General features: G+C 47.1%; 4 protein-coding genes across 4 annotated transcripts; 2 read left to right on the top strand and 2 right to left on the bottom strand.

Annotated features, from left to right (window-relative positions):
• Positions 1–4,078: 4,078 nt before the first annotated feature.
• Positions 4,079–6,289, top strand: ATNIH1004_000635 (stress-regulated transcription factor RPN4; the record flags this gene model as incomplete). Its single annotated transcript, XM_033565343.1, has 1 exon — positions 4,079–6,289. One exon carries the CDS (start codon positions 4,079–4,081, stop codon positions 6,287–6,289), a length of 2,211 nt encoding a protein of 736 aa, XP_033431100.1.
• Positions 6,290–8,935: 2,646 nt separating this feature from the next.
• ATNIH1004_000634 (putative cell wall anchored protein) lies at positions 8,936–10,920 on the bottom strand (the record flags this gene model as incomplete). The annotated part of the gene is made up of 5 exons (XM_033565342.1): positions 8,936–9,362; positions 9,464–9,945; positions 10,028–10,647; positions 10,700–10,783; positions 10,842–10,920. The coding sequence occupies 5 exons, from the start codon at positions 10,918–10,920 to the stop codon at positions 8,936–8,938; spliced, it is 1,692 nt and encodes a 563-aa protein (XP_033431099.1).
• A 3,450-nt stretch (positions 10,921–14,370) lies between these two features.
• On the bottom strand, positions 14,371–14,824 carry HHF1_1 (histone H4; the record flags this gene model as incomplete). Its single annotated transcript, XM_033565341.1, has 3 exons — positions 14,371–14,396; positions 14,457–14,732; positions 14,815–14,824. 3 exons carry the CDS (start codon positions 14,822–14,824, stop codon positions 14,371–14,373), a joined length of 312 nt encoding a protein of 103 aa, XP_033431098.1.
• Positions 14,825–15,642: 818 nt separating this feature from the next.
• hhtA (histone H3) lies at positions 15,643–16,223 on the top strand (the record flags this gene model as incomplete). Its single annotated transcript, XM_033565340.1, has 3 exons — positions 15,643–15,667; positions 15,778–15,885; positions 15,946–16,223. The coding sequence occupies 3 exons, from the start codon at positions 15,643–15,645 to the stop codon at positions 16,221–16,223; spliced, it is 411 nt and encodes a 136-aa protein (XP_033431097.1).
• Positions 16,224–18,819: the final 2,596 nt, after the last annotated feature.

The raw sequence follows: 18,819 nt of genomic DNA, 5'->3' as shown, positions 1-18,819 counted from the left end.
CTTTTTTCCGTCTTGTGGTTTTGATGGGTTTGGAGAGTATCTAAAAATCGTAATATGCTTTGTATGCGTACCATGTTTCACATGAGAGTTTACGACGGTCGGTATCTGTTTATTTTCCGACCGATAAAAGTAAAGTCCCGGTGTGCAGGAGTTGGGTATTCCGATAACCTAGGCAGTCAACAAAGCCAACTGAAGGGTCGCATTCAGACAGAGTTTTCACCTTACTCTCGTAGATGTATCCATATTCGATTAGCGGTTGACTAGACAGACAGCTACGTAGAGAGAGGCCTGGAGAGGCACTGGTCCAGAAGCCATGATCCAATGATCTACGCAATGGTTTTCGACAGGGGTGGATAAAAAAAATTTTTTTTAGTCCATAATAATGCATAGCGAATTCCCATACCAGAATAGCATTGTCAAAGCGACAAGGGATACGATGCATCCGAACAAATTTTTTTACAGGGATGATCACTGATGCCCAAATTTAGAAGGCTTCTAGAAAAACTCTACACGCGCAGAGGGGCCGAGGCCAAGGGCTTTGTCCGGGTACATGGGAATTAGTTGCATATTTTTCCTGCACTAGCAGAACTCGTACTGCATACCTCGTATTACGTGACAACCTAATTTAGATTGTCATCCCTACGGAGCCAGCACACTAGTAGTATGTCCGGGTTCCAGCAAAAAATGATAAAATGTAACGTTTCGTCATTCTGCATCTTCTCCCCGAAATTACCAAAAATACCACACCCTTGCTGAAGTACCAAATACCCCCATTTTTAGGTCTCTGCAAAAGTTGTGGCTGTGTTCGCACCGACAGCCACCAGACATCGATTCTCCAATCATGTCGTCTGATCCCTTCTCGCCCTACCAGTCTAACTTGATCGTATGAGACGCTAGAAGAAAAATTTTTCTTCCATGCATATGCCCATGTTCGGTCTGAGAACATGTGGCATGGCAGTTCGTGATCCCTGTGTGACCGGGTAAAGTGCGACCGGTTAAGGTGCTGACCGGTTGGGTTAGTAATCCCTGCTAACTGAATGCTCGAAATCACTATGTATATATGTAGTTTACAGTTGACCTCAAGAGTGTTCTTCCCCCTTCTTATGGATCTACGTAGTACTCGTATACTCTAAATACTGGATTAGGTTTTCGAACTTAATCTTGCGAGACTCGAGCAATTTTTGGAGGTGTAACTTAAATCCAGCAGGGAGAGAAAGTCATGATGCAGCTGAACCGTCATACGAAGACATCAACAGATGTAAATAGATAGATAAACCACACGTGGCACCGGAATAGCCAGGATCCAAGAAAAATAGTAAAAGCTGATCTTATTCTTGACCACGGAATATCCACCCATAGACCCGCCCCAGGTGGTCGGATCGAAGCTAGATCTGACCATAACCCCGGTTTCCCATGTCCCAATATCCTTCCCAGGAGCATGGCCCCCAATCGATGGGACACACGGGGACATGGTTCCGATGCGACCTTATCTCGGTTAATGGTCCAACGGTCGGACATGACATGCTCCGATTGAATGCATCATTTACGGGAAGAAAATCAAGGAGTATGTATGTAGTGGTACTTGCCACCAGGTTCAGCTGTTGTCTTGCAAATGAAGCGCGGTGGGGCCGGGCTGAGAAAGGGTTCTGCATCTGGACATTGGCTGTGGTTTGATAGACTTGATGCTTTAGCGGTTGGAGTGGAGTATTAAATGTAGTGTAGCTGGGTCTACCTGTATCTTGCACTGTCTCATCTGCCCTTCTACCCTGCATGAGTCGGAAGCAGTGGCCATTTGTATGTCATCTCGGCTTGACAGGAATTCTGTTGACTACGTTGACAAGCTACCCAAGCCAGCTGAGTCTGTATTTGCATGTGAAGATGCTTCGGCCAGACATGGCATATTCATCAATAGGGAAAAACCTCCGAGGTTGAGCCCCTAGACCCTAGAAGAAACGAATCCTCCTACCGTCACAACCAGGCTATTCAAACCGCATGACTCAAAAGCAAATCCCGTCAGATGCTACCATACCATGCGATGACTGAGTCGGCTGTACTCGGCAATCACAGCATTAGGTACCTAAGGGAGGGGTCGATATCCATGCAGTGCCAAGTCCATACTAGAGTCATATCATGACAGAGGTTAGGTATCAGCTGATCTGATTCCCTGGTCATAGCCAGGGATAAGAGGACTCATTTCGACAGAGCGAGGGTAGAGATGTCAGCATCGATGTCTCCAACATTGGCCGAAAATGTTGAGAACTTACTTCAACCTCCTCTGTTCGGGTCTCTTATGCCGCAAATCAGACGACTAGGGCTAGCTGCTGCGCAGCCGGGGAACACTGGGCGCTGGCTCACACTATCCCCGAACCAACCCCGAAGCAACACGATATCTCCTACCCACTGAGCGAAAAGCCAGAAAATGTGATGAAAGTGATGGAATGTCGTAGCACATACCAGAAAAGTTTCTTTCTCTTATTTTTTTTTGGATCGGCAACGGTACCTCCGATGTGATGTTATTGTCACCATGAATCACAGATGACAAATAGTTCACGAACCATTATGATTAAGTTATGCAATGATTGACCACTAGCCACAGATAACTGTGGCGCAGTCTGTGGCTGATGGGGGATCTAGCGAATGATCTACCCGCGTCCAGCTGGAAAAGACCAACCAAAAATAAAACAAGGATGAAATCCTTTCCTTTTTGCTTCAGTTCTGCAGAAAAAGATCATCGACAAAAGCAAAACAAAAAAATTATATATCCACAATAGATTACAGCCCAGCCAATAATTACACAACCCTACCATGCTATGATATGCCCGTCGAACATGTCATCTGCAAGGGTCTCAGAATGTTGTGGCCCGATCAAAAAGAAACACGAGATCCCGATCTCTCCTCGGGTGGCTTAGCTCCCTTCATTCTTCGGCATCTCATTGGTTGCCCTAGAACCAAAGAAAATGGTTTTGGTTCGGCAGTGCTTCGGACAAGGGGTATTGGTAATAGTTAATCATAAAGTAGTAAGAAATAATGGTAAGAAAATAATTATGATAATTATTTCTATGATTATAATAAGTATGATACTAATTAGTCACAATTAATAATAAGATCTCGGACATCCGGCAAAATAGACTTAGTTGTGGCTGACTTAGCGAAGAACAATGGAGAAGACACAGGAAAGGGTCGGAGTAAGGAGATAACAGTGAAAGGCACTAAGGCAGCCTAATCCTCGAGGGATACAAGCCACCATTCCATAATGCGTTGGCCAAGTCCAAGGAAGAATAGGATACCTGTCTCTCTGCTGAATGGGCAGGACAGACCCACCATCGGACCCCAGACTGCGCACATCTCTTAATACATACCGTAATACCCGTACGGTTTGAGTCATGGATCGTCCGGGTCCGTATTTTTGTCCCGGTAACACCGTCCATACATGCACAGCGCACTTACTCTATTGAGCGAACCCAACGTCATAAAACCCCAGACGGAACCCACTCCTCGACTCACTTACTTCCTACCAGAGACCAAAAACACTCTTCGTTTATATCTATTTATTTATTATTCCCGAATCCCTTCGCCATTGATTTTTACTCATCTTCAGATCATCGAATTATTTATTCCTGATTATCAATCCTTTCCCTCCACCCAACGCCTACCTATAACTATAGTAAGTTACCAGTTCCGGCCCACCCGCATACTACACCATCAGCTACAAGTTTCCTTGGACCATCGTCCTGGACACCCAAGCCTTCCTTAATTACTGGTTCGACTTTCGTCATTGGATAAAATTCCAACTAATCAGAAAATCCGATAAGGTTTTAGGACGCTCACCCTTCCCACGGATACAGATCAACTGAGCCCCCCCGACCACCTGTCCCTATTGGCCTCCATCCGCCGGTACTTCCAGAGACTTCGATTTTAACTGCATCAATCTCTTCTTTTAACTCCGAGCCAAACCCTCTTCCCAATCATCTGCTCGCACCCTTCCCCAAGGCCGACGGGCCAGTCGACTACTATTTAAACTCCGGGCTCCCCAGTGGCAAACCTTCTGGGCCACTGACGACCAATCGTGATTATGTACATGCAGCCCGCTGTACGTAAAGGCCTCATCATTGAACCGGCATCGGCGCCATTTGTCAACTATCAGGATCCCATTTGCGTACAAGACGATCTGGTCTTCCCGGATTTCTCCCAAGAGGCTTCGCTGCAGTGCATTGACCAGCAGCAGCCACGACTACAATCCCCTTTTCAGTACCATCCGCACTTCCAGTTTGTCTCTCCGCCATCTTCCGCGCCTTCGTCGCCGTCTTCGTCACCGGCCTCTTCCATCTCCCACCTTCCCGTCTCCACGGCCATTGCCGCGGACTACCCTTCTGCCGTCTTCGACGGCAACTCTCTCGAAGCTCCTTCGATGACACCTGCATCTTCTTACAACCCTTCATATCACTTCCAACCCTCAGCTTCACCACCAGTGTCTCAACCTTATTTACACCAATATCCACATCAGTATCTCTTCAACAGCAGTCCAATGTTAACACAGCAACCTGTCGCGAACAACCCCGCTTGGGAAGGAAACCTGCTATTAAACCCAGCTCGCATTCCGAACAACGTCTCCCGCACAGCACAGTACCCCCAGAATTCGCACCCGAAAACGTCATCCAGCTCATCTTCAAGCAGATCAGCGCCGGCGGGCAGCTCATACCAAAGGAGCTCTAACGGTGTCCCTGTGTCGAAGCCTCTACCCACCCCTGTTCAGACCCCCGTACAGAACTCCTTCTTGAGTACCACTTTCCAGAACTACGATCCATCGTCGCATGATGGTAGTCATCCTGAAGCAGAGATTTCTATGAGACGGGCTATAGTGGAGCAGCAACAGAAGCAACACCAACAGCAACCGTCAAGCGACTACTCTCTGCCAGCTTCGGTATCTAGCGTGAGCCACAACTCACCGGTCACTCCACAGACGAACATCGAAGAACTCGACGACGCGTCGAAGTCGATGGTCCATGGTGAGAAATATCCTGTGATAGAAACGTGGATGGATGACTACTTACACCTCGATTTCCTTCCAGACTACAGTGTCAACAACGGAAACAACATGTCGGTTGGAATCCCCAAGCTCAATCGCACCATCTCGGACATTTATCAAGACGAGCTCTATAACCCCATGATGCCCATGCCACAGGTTTCTAAGCCAACTACGAACAACCAGCAGAACCTCTTGACTCCCTACCGAAATGTCTTTGCGGATCGGCTCCAAGCTGCCAACCAAGGTCATATGTCTGCACGCTCCCAATCGCCCACGTCAGGCATCAACCGGGGGCGTTCTCCCTTCCGGCAGAACTCTCCTTTGGCTGCTGAATATAACAACGCCGCCCTCCAACAGCCCCAGATGGCGACTAGCATTCCTGTGTCCCACAGCGCAGTCAATGCTGGCCAGTCGCAAGGAGGCCAGGGGGAGTCAAACACGATGTCGCCCAAGGATGCATTGTTGGATTTCCACGAAGGCGAGGAAAACGACCTGTCGCTGTTCCAACCCAATCAGTCCGACTTCAACCTTAGTGAGGCGCTGGGACTACGCCGCGATAGCTCTTCGTCGTTCCCACAAGCGCAGAACTTTACGTCGATGGAATCGTTTCCCAGCCAGTATACTACGCAAGGTGGAATGAACCAGCAATATCCATTTACCCAGCAGCAACAAGACCGTCAGCAGCCACCCCAGCAAAACGACCTCCTGCACCAGACCCCCGAGTTCCCTGCGTCTCTCCCGAACTTCGACTCGACCGGGAGTGATGTGCTTCCCAGCACCGAAATTCCCTCCCCACAGGCTCAGTCGAAGGTATCGATTCACCCTGTCACTGAGCGGATTACTCGGCCGGAAAATACTTCCGCCGATAGTGGAACCTACACCTGCACCTATCACGGCTGCACTTTACGTTTCGAGACGCCGGCTAAGCTCCAGAAGCACAAGCGCGAGGCCCACCGCCAGACGACTCCAGGAGGTCACCTTGTCGGTCGTGATACTTCGTCTCGCAACTCGCAGGCAGGCCCCCACAAATGTGAGCGGATTAATCCGTCCACAGGGAAGCCGTGCAATTCGATTTTCTCCCGGCCTTACGATCTCACACGGCACGAAGACACGATCCACAATGCGCGCAAGCAAAAGGTTCGCTGTCACCTGTGCACGGAAGAGAAAACATTCTCACGCAATGATGCGCTCACCCGGCATATGCGTGTGGTGCATCCGGAAGTCGATTGGCCAGGCAAGCAGAGACGGAAGGGCAGGGACTAAAGCCGCAGAAGAGGGAAACTGAAGAGGGGGATGTATGACCCTCTCCCCATCGAGTATGGGTGACAACATCCAATCGCGAAGCGGCGAATGAGATGACCTGTTGAATACGACTTTTCAACAATGCGACAACGCTGTTTCCACCCACTCAATGTTTTCATGACTTGGGATGACGACGGAAAATGTCTGACGTCATGGACTAATCCCAAAAGGGAAAGGACTCGATGACCCTTCCGGATCGTCAGTCATACTTTCCGTTTATGACCTATGGCTTGCTTTCCTTGCAGCCTAAATCAGCAGTGATGACATCATAAGAATACGGACGAGGATATGACGTATCCCCGCAACCTTCACTGATCGATCTCATCAGTTTTGGTTTTATTTTTTTATTATGACGCACATGTTCTCTTATTCCTTTATGCCTTTTTTTATCATTTGTTGGCATGGGTGTTTATGAATTCAGACTGCAGGTTCTTCTTTTTGATTTCGTGGCATTACGGGGGTTATAGATTTCCTAACTTTGGTTAATATTTTGGGTGGTTTACAATGTTCGCATCAAAAGAAGCAAATTCTGTCCATATGGGGTTTTTTCGAGCCGAGATTGCCATTTTTTGCTAATTTTTATTACCTGGATGGATCTTCAAGCATGCCGCGTTATGAATCTTCCTGTTACGATGTACTATATTTACTTCTGTACGATTCTATGTTATGATGTCCAGCATGTTTTTGGCTTGCTTTGCTCTCATTTTGATCTGCATTGGTTTCAGCTTGGGTCTGGTGGGATGATGTACAAATTGTCTACTAGGAAACTGGTTTGTATAGTATTATGAAATTGTACATTAGCTAGTACTTAATGCGACAGCACTGTCTGATTTGAGCTTCCTTCGCCTTACATACTAAAGACATAGGAGATACCAAAGCAACCCAAGATCAAGCATCGAATATATTACTACTAGCAAAATATCGGCCGTGTCCATAATGATTGACTTGTGCGTATGTTGAAGTTCTGCAGACTACTTGGGATCTCATTCGCCAATTGATTGATCTCCCCCACAATATTAGCTGCAGGCCGATCAAGCCATTAATTATTGTCCTACAATGTGTGTACTCCGTAGGGAGGGGATCCATGTTCCAGTACTCCGTAGGAGGTGGAGTTCGGTGGGTAAGTTGTCTACAGAGTGCGGATTACAGGACTTGAATTAGGATATCCGTCGGTATCGACCTGTACGGAGGAGTATTCCGAGTATTCCATGTTTACCTACGCTGTATTTAGTATTTCTTCCGTATTGTTGATAGTGTGGCTGGCCGTTGGTATTATTTTGAGAATCAAATATGAGGTTAGATTTTGAAATCGCATATATTTCACACTTAAATACGTGAAACTACCTAGGTAGTTAGAAAGATTGGAAAGTCGAGTCCAAAAATAGGCGGTACATAGCTACAATAAGTAGGCCGTATCTATAGGTAAGTTTTATCGGTATGTTTGTATGGGGTATGGATAGCCGTTTTCGAACGTAAATTATTACATGCAAGGAAGATCATGATGCCATTGTGCATACTCGAACGAGGCTTGTCAGTTATTTCCATGATTTTAGCTGTCGTTCTACTCCTCCGTCTGGACGAGTACGGAGTACGGAGTATGGAGTACAGAGTAGTATACTTGTAGCTACTCACACCTATCTATCTTCTATCCACTATCGACTTTCCACCATCCACTGGTAGCTACGAAGTAGCCCGAGTCCGTTCGCCTAATTATGTATTACTAGGAAGAAATTGCAGTATTTCTATCGCTGGTATTCATATATACCTGTCTATCTACATAACTGAGTCGCTCTCGAATCTAAGTAGGTAGATGGATACGTTAGTGTAAGAAACCGTTGAGACAGTCCCAAACAGTTTAGATCTTGGATCCATGGTTCGGGTCGTTTGACATCTGCGGCATGTGAGGATTTTCCGGTTTTAATCCTGTCTGTCTCACTGTGCTGCATTTACGGAGTGTTCCGCACTTTACTTCCAAGATGGGTCCAACTAACTAGTTAGTAGGGGATCAGCTCATTTAGGGATGGACTAACGAGCTTAGGTGGCTGTTTGCTTACACAGTATGAAATACCCGATGTATGTCCTACGCTGTACGGAGTACGGAGTACCTCTAACTATACAGAGTACACACTGTACATACCTACTCTGGGCTGTACGCACTATGAGACAGTGGACTCGTGGAGTCGAGTCGAGTCAAATCCCCAGAGTCGTATCCATCTTAATTATGGAGTATACTCCGTACACTCACAAGTACGGAGTAGAGAGGAAGTATTGGACACGGTGGCATCTACCTACGTCCTTAGTACTCTAGGAGTAGGACCTAGGTATTATTCCCCCACGCTGCCTATCAGAAACCGTTGGATTCACTTTTGTGTCTTGGTGTCTTGGACTTATTAGTTCCCGAGTCTAGTAGGAGTACGAAAATATAGGTACGAAGTATGTACTCCATTTGTGGCTTGAATGAAATTGTTGTCACTTCTCAGGGGCTGATTGTGCCTACCCATACCAGGCGGCAGGTTTTCATCATACGCAAGAGGTAAACTACGTATGTAAATAGGTTAGTCAATTCTAAGGTAGCATTCGAATTATCTAAAGATACTACCTACACAATCAGTCCTCGCGACTGGTCGCCGGGAGCTCCCGCCCCGGGTCCCCGTCCATCTCATGCACCCCTAGGTCATCCTGCAGCTGCGCGGGTGGCATGGTTTGTCCATCTTTCCCCGGTAACTCGGCCCTGCCGTACCGGTTCCGCCAGACGGCGCCCATCGACATGTCCGGGCTTCCTGTCCCCGCCATCGCTCCTCGCTGGGCTACTTGTTTCTTTTTCCGGAGAAGGATGAAGAAGACCAGTGCGAATATCGCAGCGGCGCCTGCGACGGAGCCGACAACTGCGCCGGCGATGGCACCCCCGCTGATGCTATTGTCCTTAGACTCCCAGGCGTCGGTGGGGGATTTCATGGGCTGATGGAAGATATTGGCGATTTGGGGGGTGTTGAATCCGTGTTCGGGGGTGTTCATGTTGGCATTTCCGTCCGCACTTGTTAAAGTGTTAGTCTATGGGTCTAGTAAATAACCCAGTGTCAAAGATTGGTGTCGTCACAATGGTGATGGGTGTGATATGAATGAGGATCCACTTACTCTCCTCCAATGACCTTATACACTGTATCCGGAACTTGGTAGGCAGGTGCATAGGCATTATACACACTGCCCCATTTCGACGAACCCGATGTGGACATGTCGAAGATTGCAACACCCTTTTCCTCCCAGTCACAGTACGACGCAAGGTCGCTGCTGGTGGTACCCCCGACTGTAAGCATCTGTCGGTTGGCAACTAAGTGACAGGTGTGTCCGTATCGAGGTGAGGTGCCCTGGTAGATTTTTGTCCATGTGAATGAGGGTATAGACAACACGTATATATCATCGTATGCCTCATTGGCGCCTTTGCCGCCATACATGTAAATATTATGACTCGAGTTATCCTTCGCCGACGCCGAAACTAAGCAGAAATCCGTCCGTCCACTAGGTATGTCTCCCGAGGCTTTCTGTGCATACCACGTCCCGTTCGAGTTGTCATTTGCGAGGGAAGATACATCGAGAAAATCGATTTGGTCAAAGGTCACCTGAAATAACGCGGAAAGTTAGTCTTCAGCTATCGTCCAAGTCAATTTCGACGGCTTTGCGGTCCCGATGGTATCAACATACATAAGTTCCGTCGTTCGAATCGCTGCTATCACTGGAGGGCTTTGTGACTCCTCCAACAGCCACCAGCACTCCACTAGATCCAACATTCGAAAGATATGTCATACCACCCTTGACCCGAGGCGAGTCTCTCAATGAGTCAGTTGACACATTTGTAGCTGATTTTGATTTCATATCGATGACAATCAGCCCATCGAGGTAGCGTTCAAAGTTATCAATTTTTGCCAGTCTGTTGCTTGTCCCGTTGTTGATGAGCCCATTGAGGTAGAATGCGAGTCCCTGGTCCGGTGCTTCAGCGTAAGCCCCTCCTGCCGGTCGATATTGCACACTCAGTGTCACATCATATTGATCCCACTTGGTGTCAGGCACACTGTAGGACCATAATGCATACTGCGGTGAGGCCGGCGGCTGGAATCCCGGGAAACTTGTGTTCAGGAAGGATGTGGTTCCACCGTAGAGGTAAATGTTCGGATCACTGGCCGGTCCTGAAAACAATGCGCCACGAACAACCAACGGCGGCTCCGTGCCTGTCTGGGGGTTTGTTGTCTTGTTCACAGTAGTAATAGAGATATTAAGCTTCCAGTCCCAGGATGTTCGCATGTCAACTTCGATCAGTTCCGTATCTATGTCTGGTCAGCGTCTTTGTGCAATGCAAAACCACTCAGGACCACGTACTATAGCCGAGAATTCGTGATTTTTGATGTCTTGAGAAAGTTTCGACCCCTCCATCGATATACAATGTTCCATTTTTGACGACAGCTATCCATGATCAAAACTGTTCATTTTGTCCATTTGTGAAGATGTCGCTGCTACTCACATTGATGGTTCAGCCTCATGCAAAAGTCATCAATGATGTCAATTCCAGGAGCAGAGGCTCCCAGCGCGACCGACACCATGATTGAGCCTGCTGTGACTAGCGAAACAAGCATCTTGCAGATGTCCGAGGGATCTGGGGTCACGAAATGCAGAAGATATCAGGGGGAAATAAAACAAACAGGGAAAGGGGGTCCGCAGGTTAAGAACATGTTTGTTCGACGCGCAGTTGGACTCTGCCGTGCTTTGCTGCAGGTCGCTAGGGTCCTACACGGGGACAAAACATAGAGGAAAGAAAACATTAAGGGTGAGACAGCCGATAGTGCAGGATGATGCAGATCCCATTCAAAGTGTGCTTTTGTTTGACACGCCCCTCTCCCACCGTGTCTGCCCACGCTCCATAGCTGGCCCTTGACGGAGGACGAACGCTATCTCGCTGAAATACGAACTATGGTTGGAGAATCATCCTGTGGACATTTCGCTATCCGCCTTGTGCGCATTAAGTAGTGTATCAATCAGGCTAGGGAAGTTGACGATCCACACCAGATATAGTAGCTGAGCATCAGATTCCCTGCACTGGAACTCCTCCACTCTCCCATACAGTATTCGGTTTGTGTCACTGTGACTGGGATGGCTCGGTGCGTATGACAACTGTAGCAATGATAGTCAGAGGCTGGGATGCTTGATTGGCGAAATCGGGATGCACTAAGGCAGCGCTGATTTGGGGCCAAAAAAAAAAAAAAAAAAAAACATCTGAATTCAGCTTGAGTGGCATGGCCCGGCATGATCGAACCGCAAGGATCAATAAGGGAACGATATACTTTCATTCCTGCCGAGAAGGAGGTATAATATGAGCGCTTGTATTCTGAGGAAACACACTTGTGTAGTTAGGGGCATACCGACCGCGTTTTAAGTCGTTGAAATGGCACAAATTATTAGGACAGACATGCGGAATATGGGTTGGCTCGTCTTGCATGCAAGCCATAAACTTAGTGCTGAGTACAAAATGAGTCGGCTATTCCAGCACAGGTTAAAATCCTGGCTGTCGTCAAGGACTTGGCTTTGGACGCGGCTACCCATTTCTATAAAGCCTATGGTCACCCCTTGCAAGTATCATCACGGCTATAGAAAGCGTGCTTTTGCAGATTCTGATGCTAGGTCCGTGGAATCGGGTTGGGTGTGCAAATTCGAGGCCAAAAATAGTAGTATAACGTAATCCATGGAAGCAGTAGTTAGTTAGTTAGCTGAAGATGTCTGTTGCAACTTGTAGGGAACCCATCATCAGTGCTGCGACTACCAATCAAAGGCGAAACTCATGGCCCCTTGAGGGCCCGTATTGCGGCCAATCAGGATCTTGGTGTCATGTATGAAAGACTGCGAAGGGAAGGTCGCGTAGAAATTAGAAAGTAGTCAAGAGAATGTGTAAGTAGGTGTGGACATCAGCTCTCTTCTTGGATGACATAGGTCGGGTTTGGCCTCTTATTAAGGAGAGAACAATCAGCTGGGCAGGAGTGTCGGGGCTATGATGCTAAACAATGCAATGGAAAGAGGAGAAGAGGCTCAAACCCGTCTTCCTTTCCCTTCTGTTCAGTATCATTGTTCATGGTCTTTTCTACTCCGTATATGGTTTCTGGTTCTTCAAGTGCCTGCCGATTCCCCACGGATCCATCTGGTATCACTCCACGGATACCTTACCCTTTCGGCAATGAATGGATTTTGATGCTCCGGTTGCAATTATTGTCTTTATAGTTATTCATTTTGCAGGAAGGCCGCCCTTGATCAGCCTTGTCGCGTGTCATATTTCCAGCGTTTTACTATATTCGCGTGCAGCAAACATGGCGAGTACTTCGACTCCGCCTGCAAGCATACCCATTACACAAGGACACGCACTTCTGATGACATTGAATCATTCCTTTACTCGGTATATGATAGGTACTGCTTTTACTTTTCGCGTGGGGAGTCCAGAGGTGTTTTGGTCAATTTTTCCCGATCGGTAATGGATTAATGACGGGTTAGGTGAGGATTCAAGGCCGTCCGGATTGGCCGCTAAACCAGCGACTGTCAGGGTTCAACTTGTGCCCTTGCAGGAGGACAGGTGAGCTGACCTCAGTACATATAAAAACATAACGCAACCCCTACGTGTCCCCAGATAATAACCTGGGCAGGGAAAAAAAACTATATGTACTCCAATCTACAGTCATGTCGCGCGTCCTAATGCCTAACTTTGCCCTATAATACTGGAGATAATATGACATTTCCAACGGGTCTTTTGTAGTGTGGTAAATACAATACAGAGTACCTGGATCAGGTAAGCGCACCTGTATCGCTGAAGTTGAACCCCTGGGTAGGCTGAACCCCCAGCTAAGTTGAACGTTCCCTTTTGGGCTGAATGGCGTGTATGAGCAGTAAATACTTGAGTCTCAGTGAAAATACAAGGACCCGCATAATGGCGTAATGACTCCGTCTTTGATATAGATAGATAATGTATGGACATTTACTCTGTAGGAGATTATCAGTTGGTGTGTAAGGATTACGTGACTTCCGGTTCTCACATACTTGCCTTGAAGTATTATACGCAGTAGGAGACAACATAGCAACAAATGCTCCGTTCTGTGTCCTTTCTATGTAATTTCTGTGGAGTATTCGATGTATTCTTTGGTCTAATCTTGTTCAGCCTTCCCAGCTACTCGGTTATGTTTTTTCGATGTTGTTCTTCTTCATCTCCAGTGATGTAACTAAGTGGTCCGGGTTATTATATATATTCATTCCCTATGTCATGACTACACTACCATCTACCCACATACAAGGAAGCACACCAACAACATACTGCGAAATGGACTGCATCACTAGCAAGCAATTCAGATACACCTAGACGTAGTCATATAGTACTCTATCTTCTCGCACGGCTTTACATGGTTACTCAAAGCACATGGTATAGAGTGGATATCGGTATATCTGTCACCAAAACCACGCCTATCGTCTAGTTCCACGTACGCGCGCTACACGTCCACCATCGCGCGTGCTTCAATCAACCCCACACACCGAGAGCAATATAATAAAATGCATCGCTTGGGTATAAATCGAAGAATATCTCCCAAGTCCACCATCATAAACAGACCGACATGTATCCACGTAGACACCAAAGCAATTGAACTAGAGATACCTCGATACGCAACTTCCATTACTGACACGATTTTTATAAGCGTTCGTATTCATACCCGATCGCGCAATTAAAAGACACGATACTTTCAGGGCGTGGCACCAGCCAGAAGCATAAAGGCCGCTATGATACAGAAATCAAACCACGAACACTAGCAGACCCGTAGTGGACGCGTAATAGTAAAATAAAATACGTTAAAAGCAAACCCAGAGACCCATGACACTTGTAATGAAAAGATCAAGAACACCCCAACGTCCCATTCATACCATGAACCAATCCGAAAAAGCAACCCGTCGCGTCACTGCTGCGGAGGGACATTTGACGCGCCGACCGCGCAGGATGGCTAGAAGGAAAAGCAGAAAAAAGAAAGCATTTAACCACCGAAACCGTACAGAGTACCTATCAGAGTTGTTAGAAACATGTCACAGGACAAGCGAAGTCGTAGCATGGAACACTTACGGCCTTGTCTCTTGAGAGCGTAGACGACGTCGAGGGAAGTGACTGTCTTTCTCTTGGCGTGCTCAGTGTAGGTAACGGCATCACGGATGACACCCTCGAGGAAGGTCTTCAGGACACCACGGGTCTCCTCGTAGATCATGGCAGAGATACGCTTGACACCACCACGACGCGCGAGACGGCGGATAGCGGGCTTGGTGATACCCTGGATGTTGTCACGCAAAATCTTGCGGTGGCGCTTGGCACCGCCCTTTCCGAGACCCTTGCCACCTTTTCCACCTATATACATGAACGCGTCAGTGATTGTTGACCAGATAAACCACCGCGCCTGCCCCTTTAGGGCAGGAAGGAGTTGACTTACGTCCAGTCATATTGACTGTTGTTAATTAAAGATTGTGAAGTTAAAGGGAGATTTAAGGTTGTTTTGGGGGGTGGAGTAATTAGTCGTTATTGGATGAGAGATTGGATAGATGGAAAGGGAAAGATGGGAAGAGCTCCCATGGGACGGGCGATATTTGTATACAGAAGAGAAGAGCGTGGGGAGACTGTTGAGAATCACACTCGGGTGGGCAGATCAGCCAATCAGAGCACAGGATCTAGAGAGCGGGAGTGATCTGCTAGTAACGTGACCTAGAGGCAATGATCCGCTGGTGCAGGCTTGATCTTCGTGGAATAGCACCCAACCACGAAAATCCCCCCTTGAACAATGTCAAGTACGTTCCTGGGAATGCATACAATTGCTCTGATCTGCCGGATTGAAGTTCATTCCTCACCTGGGGTTGGGATCAAGAAGTGGCAGGGTGGCATTCTAGATTCGTGATCCTGCGTTCCCATTGGCTGATGTGGGATGTCTCGCTTAGCGCAGCGCTCGGACCAACAAAAGCAGCCAAGTTTGATTTTCCCAGCAAAAATGAGCCCCCGAAATCAGCGGTTATGGTGTGCTGCTTTCCGAGCACTTTTTTGATCAAATGGAAATGGCGCTAAGGCCACCCAGCTTGCTGGCAACCGCACCCAGATCAACCACCCGCCCTCTCGCTTAGTACAAATACCTTCCCCCACCCACCTCCTCCATCCTTCTTTCATCTCCTCATCCGCCGCCCACTTCATCAACACCCTCATCAAACTTTTATCATCAACGTCATTTTTCTATCTCAAACTCGACTAATTCCATCAATTTACATCTACTAAAATGGCTAGAACCAAGCAGACTGCCCGTAAGTCTTAACCTCATTGTACTTCCTCTAGTGTCGCTGGCTCGCCATGGTTGCTACCCCTGGCGGGTACCCTATGCTTGTATCAACATCCACTGACCTTCACTCAATAGGTAAGTCCACTGGTGGCAAGGCTCCCCGTAAGCAGCTCGCCTCCAAGGCTGCCCGTAAGGCTGCCCCCTCCACCGGAGGTGTCAAGAAGCCTCACCGTTACAAGCCCGGTAAGTCATTAACCTCTAGTGGCAAATTGCCGCGATGCATAAACTAACGGATCGGCAAAGGTACCGTCGCCCTGCGTGAAATTCGTCGCTACCAGAAGTCCACTGAGCTCTTGATCCGCAAGCTCCCCTTCCAGCGTCTGGTCCGTGAAATTGCCCAGGACTTCAAGTCGGATCTTCGCTTCCAGTCCTCCGCCATCGGTGCTCTCCAGGAGTCCGTCGAGGCCTACCTTGTCTCCCTCTTCGAAGACACCAACCTGTGCGCCATCCACGCCAAGCGTGTCACCATCCAATCCAAGGACATCCAGCTTGCCCGTCGTCTCCGTGGCGAGCGCTCTTAGATAATTTTTCTAATGAGTCGATTCTGTTACTGGTTGGCTCCTGGGATGGCGATAATGGGGTTCTTTTTTCTGTTTCTTTCATGACTACTGGCGATACATGACGGGTTTTTCGAATATCAATGGGTTTCCGGCTATGGGTTTTCAGTTTTTCTTGCTGCACAATAAATAGTAGGCTGCCTAGTTAGCGGCTGGGTGGATTGGGTTTCAAGGATGCATCCGAACATGTACATTACCGAGATTTTACTCAAGTGGTCTCCCTATGGAGTCGCCACCGGATGGCATTGACATGAAATGCAGTATCTATGACAAGTATCCAAACCCAGTATTTCCAGCTTCCCCGTGAAATCTCCAAGTAGAGAAGTCTGTCCTTTTAGTCTACTGCAGTTCAGCGGTCGCATGTTTCATTTTATGGCTTGTATGGACTCGCTGAATAGTAGTATTAGACCGGGTGTCCTCATGCGTCTTTCACAAGCGTCTTCAACTGCGTCCATCTAGTTTATAGCAAATAGGACGTAGATTTCAGTGGTGTCATACGGATGACGCGCACTGCGGTTACCGAGAAATGGACATGTGGCCTAAACCTAACCAGGCCTAAACCTAGCCAACATGCATGTACACTGTGGTTGTCATGCTGCATCGGCCTTATCTGAGTTCATGCAGAATTGAAAATCTGCCAGCGACAGTAGATGATGAAATCAGGGTTCTCCTGATACGAGGCTATATGTAACCCCTCTTTAGTTACCGTAGGGCATTGGCTAAGAATCTCATCCGTCTGAACCTAACCTGGCCAAAATCATCCATTTCAAACATAATAAAAGAGGGGAAAAAAAAAAAAAAAAAAAAAAAAATCTCGGACAAGTCCGATTACTATCTACTGAATCAATAATCCTATTCTACTAAATACAAATTGTCTCACAGTCGAAAGGATCACCGGCATTCCGAGTTAGCTAAACACTTGCAATATTTTTTTCTGTCTCGGTCACCGGAGAGAGGAAACCTTACAGTCAGGAAGGGGATGTTTCCTACTGTTGCTTAGCGTGCTCCGTAGGGTGGGATTAAATACTGTATCTTGTTTTAATTTTTATTTTTAAGAAGGGGTTCAAATTAAGGAGACTAGAGTGAGGATTAGTCATGGGTTTTGAAATTTAGATTAGTTAGTTGAGTTAGACGAAGGGGTTTGTAAGATGTTTGGATTTTTACCTCGGTTGGTTGGAGTGATTACTGATCTATTAATTGGGATGGATAAAGTGTATGAAATAATAAAAATTGAGAAATGCGAATTTGAGGACTGTGATAGGGGAAACTGGTATTGTTTAATAATTAGAATTTGGTTTTATTTTGTAGTTGTTGATATATCTGGTGATCGCCATTGGAGCGAAATATATCTTTGACTTAAATTGATGACGATTTTAACTACTGTAGTGAATCTATAGACTACAACTATGGAGGAGAGTTGGAATTGTATATAAGATTTAGATACTATATCAAGAATTGGCCATGTTAATTCGCAGTTAGAGTGCTGGCATTGCATTATAGTCTGGAATACCACTATATAGCCACATCGAGATGCAGGTTAGTTACAAGCCTTGCCTACAGTATAAGTAGGACCTGTAAGTTTCGGTGATATTGGGTGAATGAGTAAAATCATGCGAAAAATATGGAGTATTGATTAATGATACTTGTTTTTGATTATTTAGTCGCTCATACAAACTCTGATCTAATCTGAACATGAGTCACGCAGTATCTAAGCACACCCGGTGGTCATAGCGGACTCCGATAGATCGGGTTTCTGGTGATACTGGTCAACCGGGAAGGATTGGGTGACATGGCATAAAGGCGATGATATCATAAATAGCTACACATAATAATTACCAAGCCATGAATGATCAATAGATGTGCCAGTATTTGTTCAAGCATCAGTCGGATCACCCTAGCGCTTGGCGGCAGTTGGTGGCGCAGAATACCTGGTGACTTCTGCATGCGGAGGAGCCTCACTTGAGAGAAGACTGGGGACAATAATGCCAATGTGTCTTGCCATCTTTTTACAAGTGCGGAATAACCTGATGTAGTCCAGAGTCATTCGTCACATCGATGTAACAGCCTTATAACGCCCGGAGATAACAAAGCATCGAATGTGGATCGAGGGAGATGCCGTCCCAGCCGGATGCGAGGATGACTAACCAGATCTAGACATTGCTTGCATCATTGAAGACAAATCTTCAGCCACCAGTACATTAAAGACTTCCGATTACAAACCTATCTCCAAAGCTCATAAAAATTTCTCCTGATTGGAACATTTTTGGATGAGCCAAATAATCTTGACTACCGAGCCAATCTCCTCTGATCTTTAATTCTCTTGAATTGATGGACAAGCCCACATCCCATGGGCCCGTCGACAAATTAGACAAATCAAAAACCGCGAATGGTTGCCACGAGGCAGGCAGTCTTGCCATGGAACCCCGTTCTTGAATACCCACATCGGCTGAGCCCGATAAGTCTCGACGCCGAGGAGGAGGCTTAATGCTGTGCATAAACCTGGAGTAATGCTTGGATATTGGCATATGGACCCCCTTGCCTACCCAGTTGGGTAGATGGC

The sequence above is a fragment of the Aspergillus tanneri genome, assembly GCF_003426965.1.
Source record: "Aspergillus tanneri strain NIH1004 chromosome Unknown AapTan_2_pilon_pilon_pilon, whole genome shotgun sequence".
Classification (NCBI taxonomy): Eukaryota; Fungi; Ascomycota; class Eurotiomycetes; order Eurotiales; family Aspergillaceae; genus Aspergillus; species Aspergillus tanneri.
This window is presented reverse-complemented; position numbering and strand designations above follow the sequence as displayed.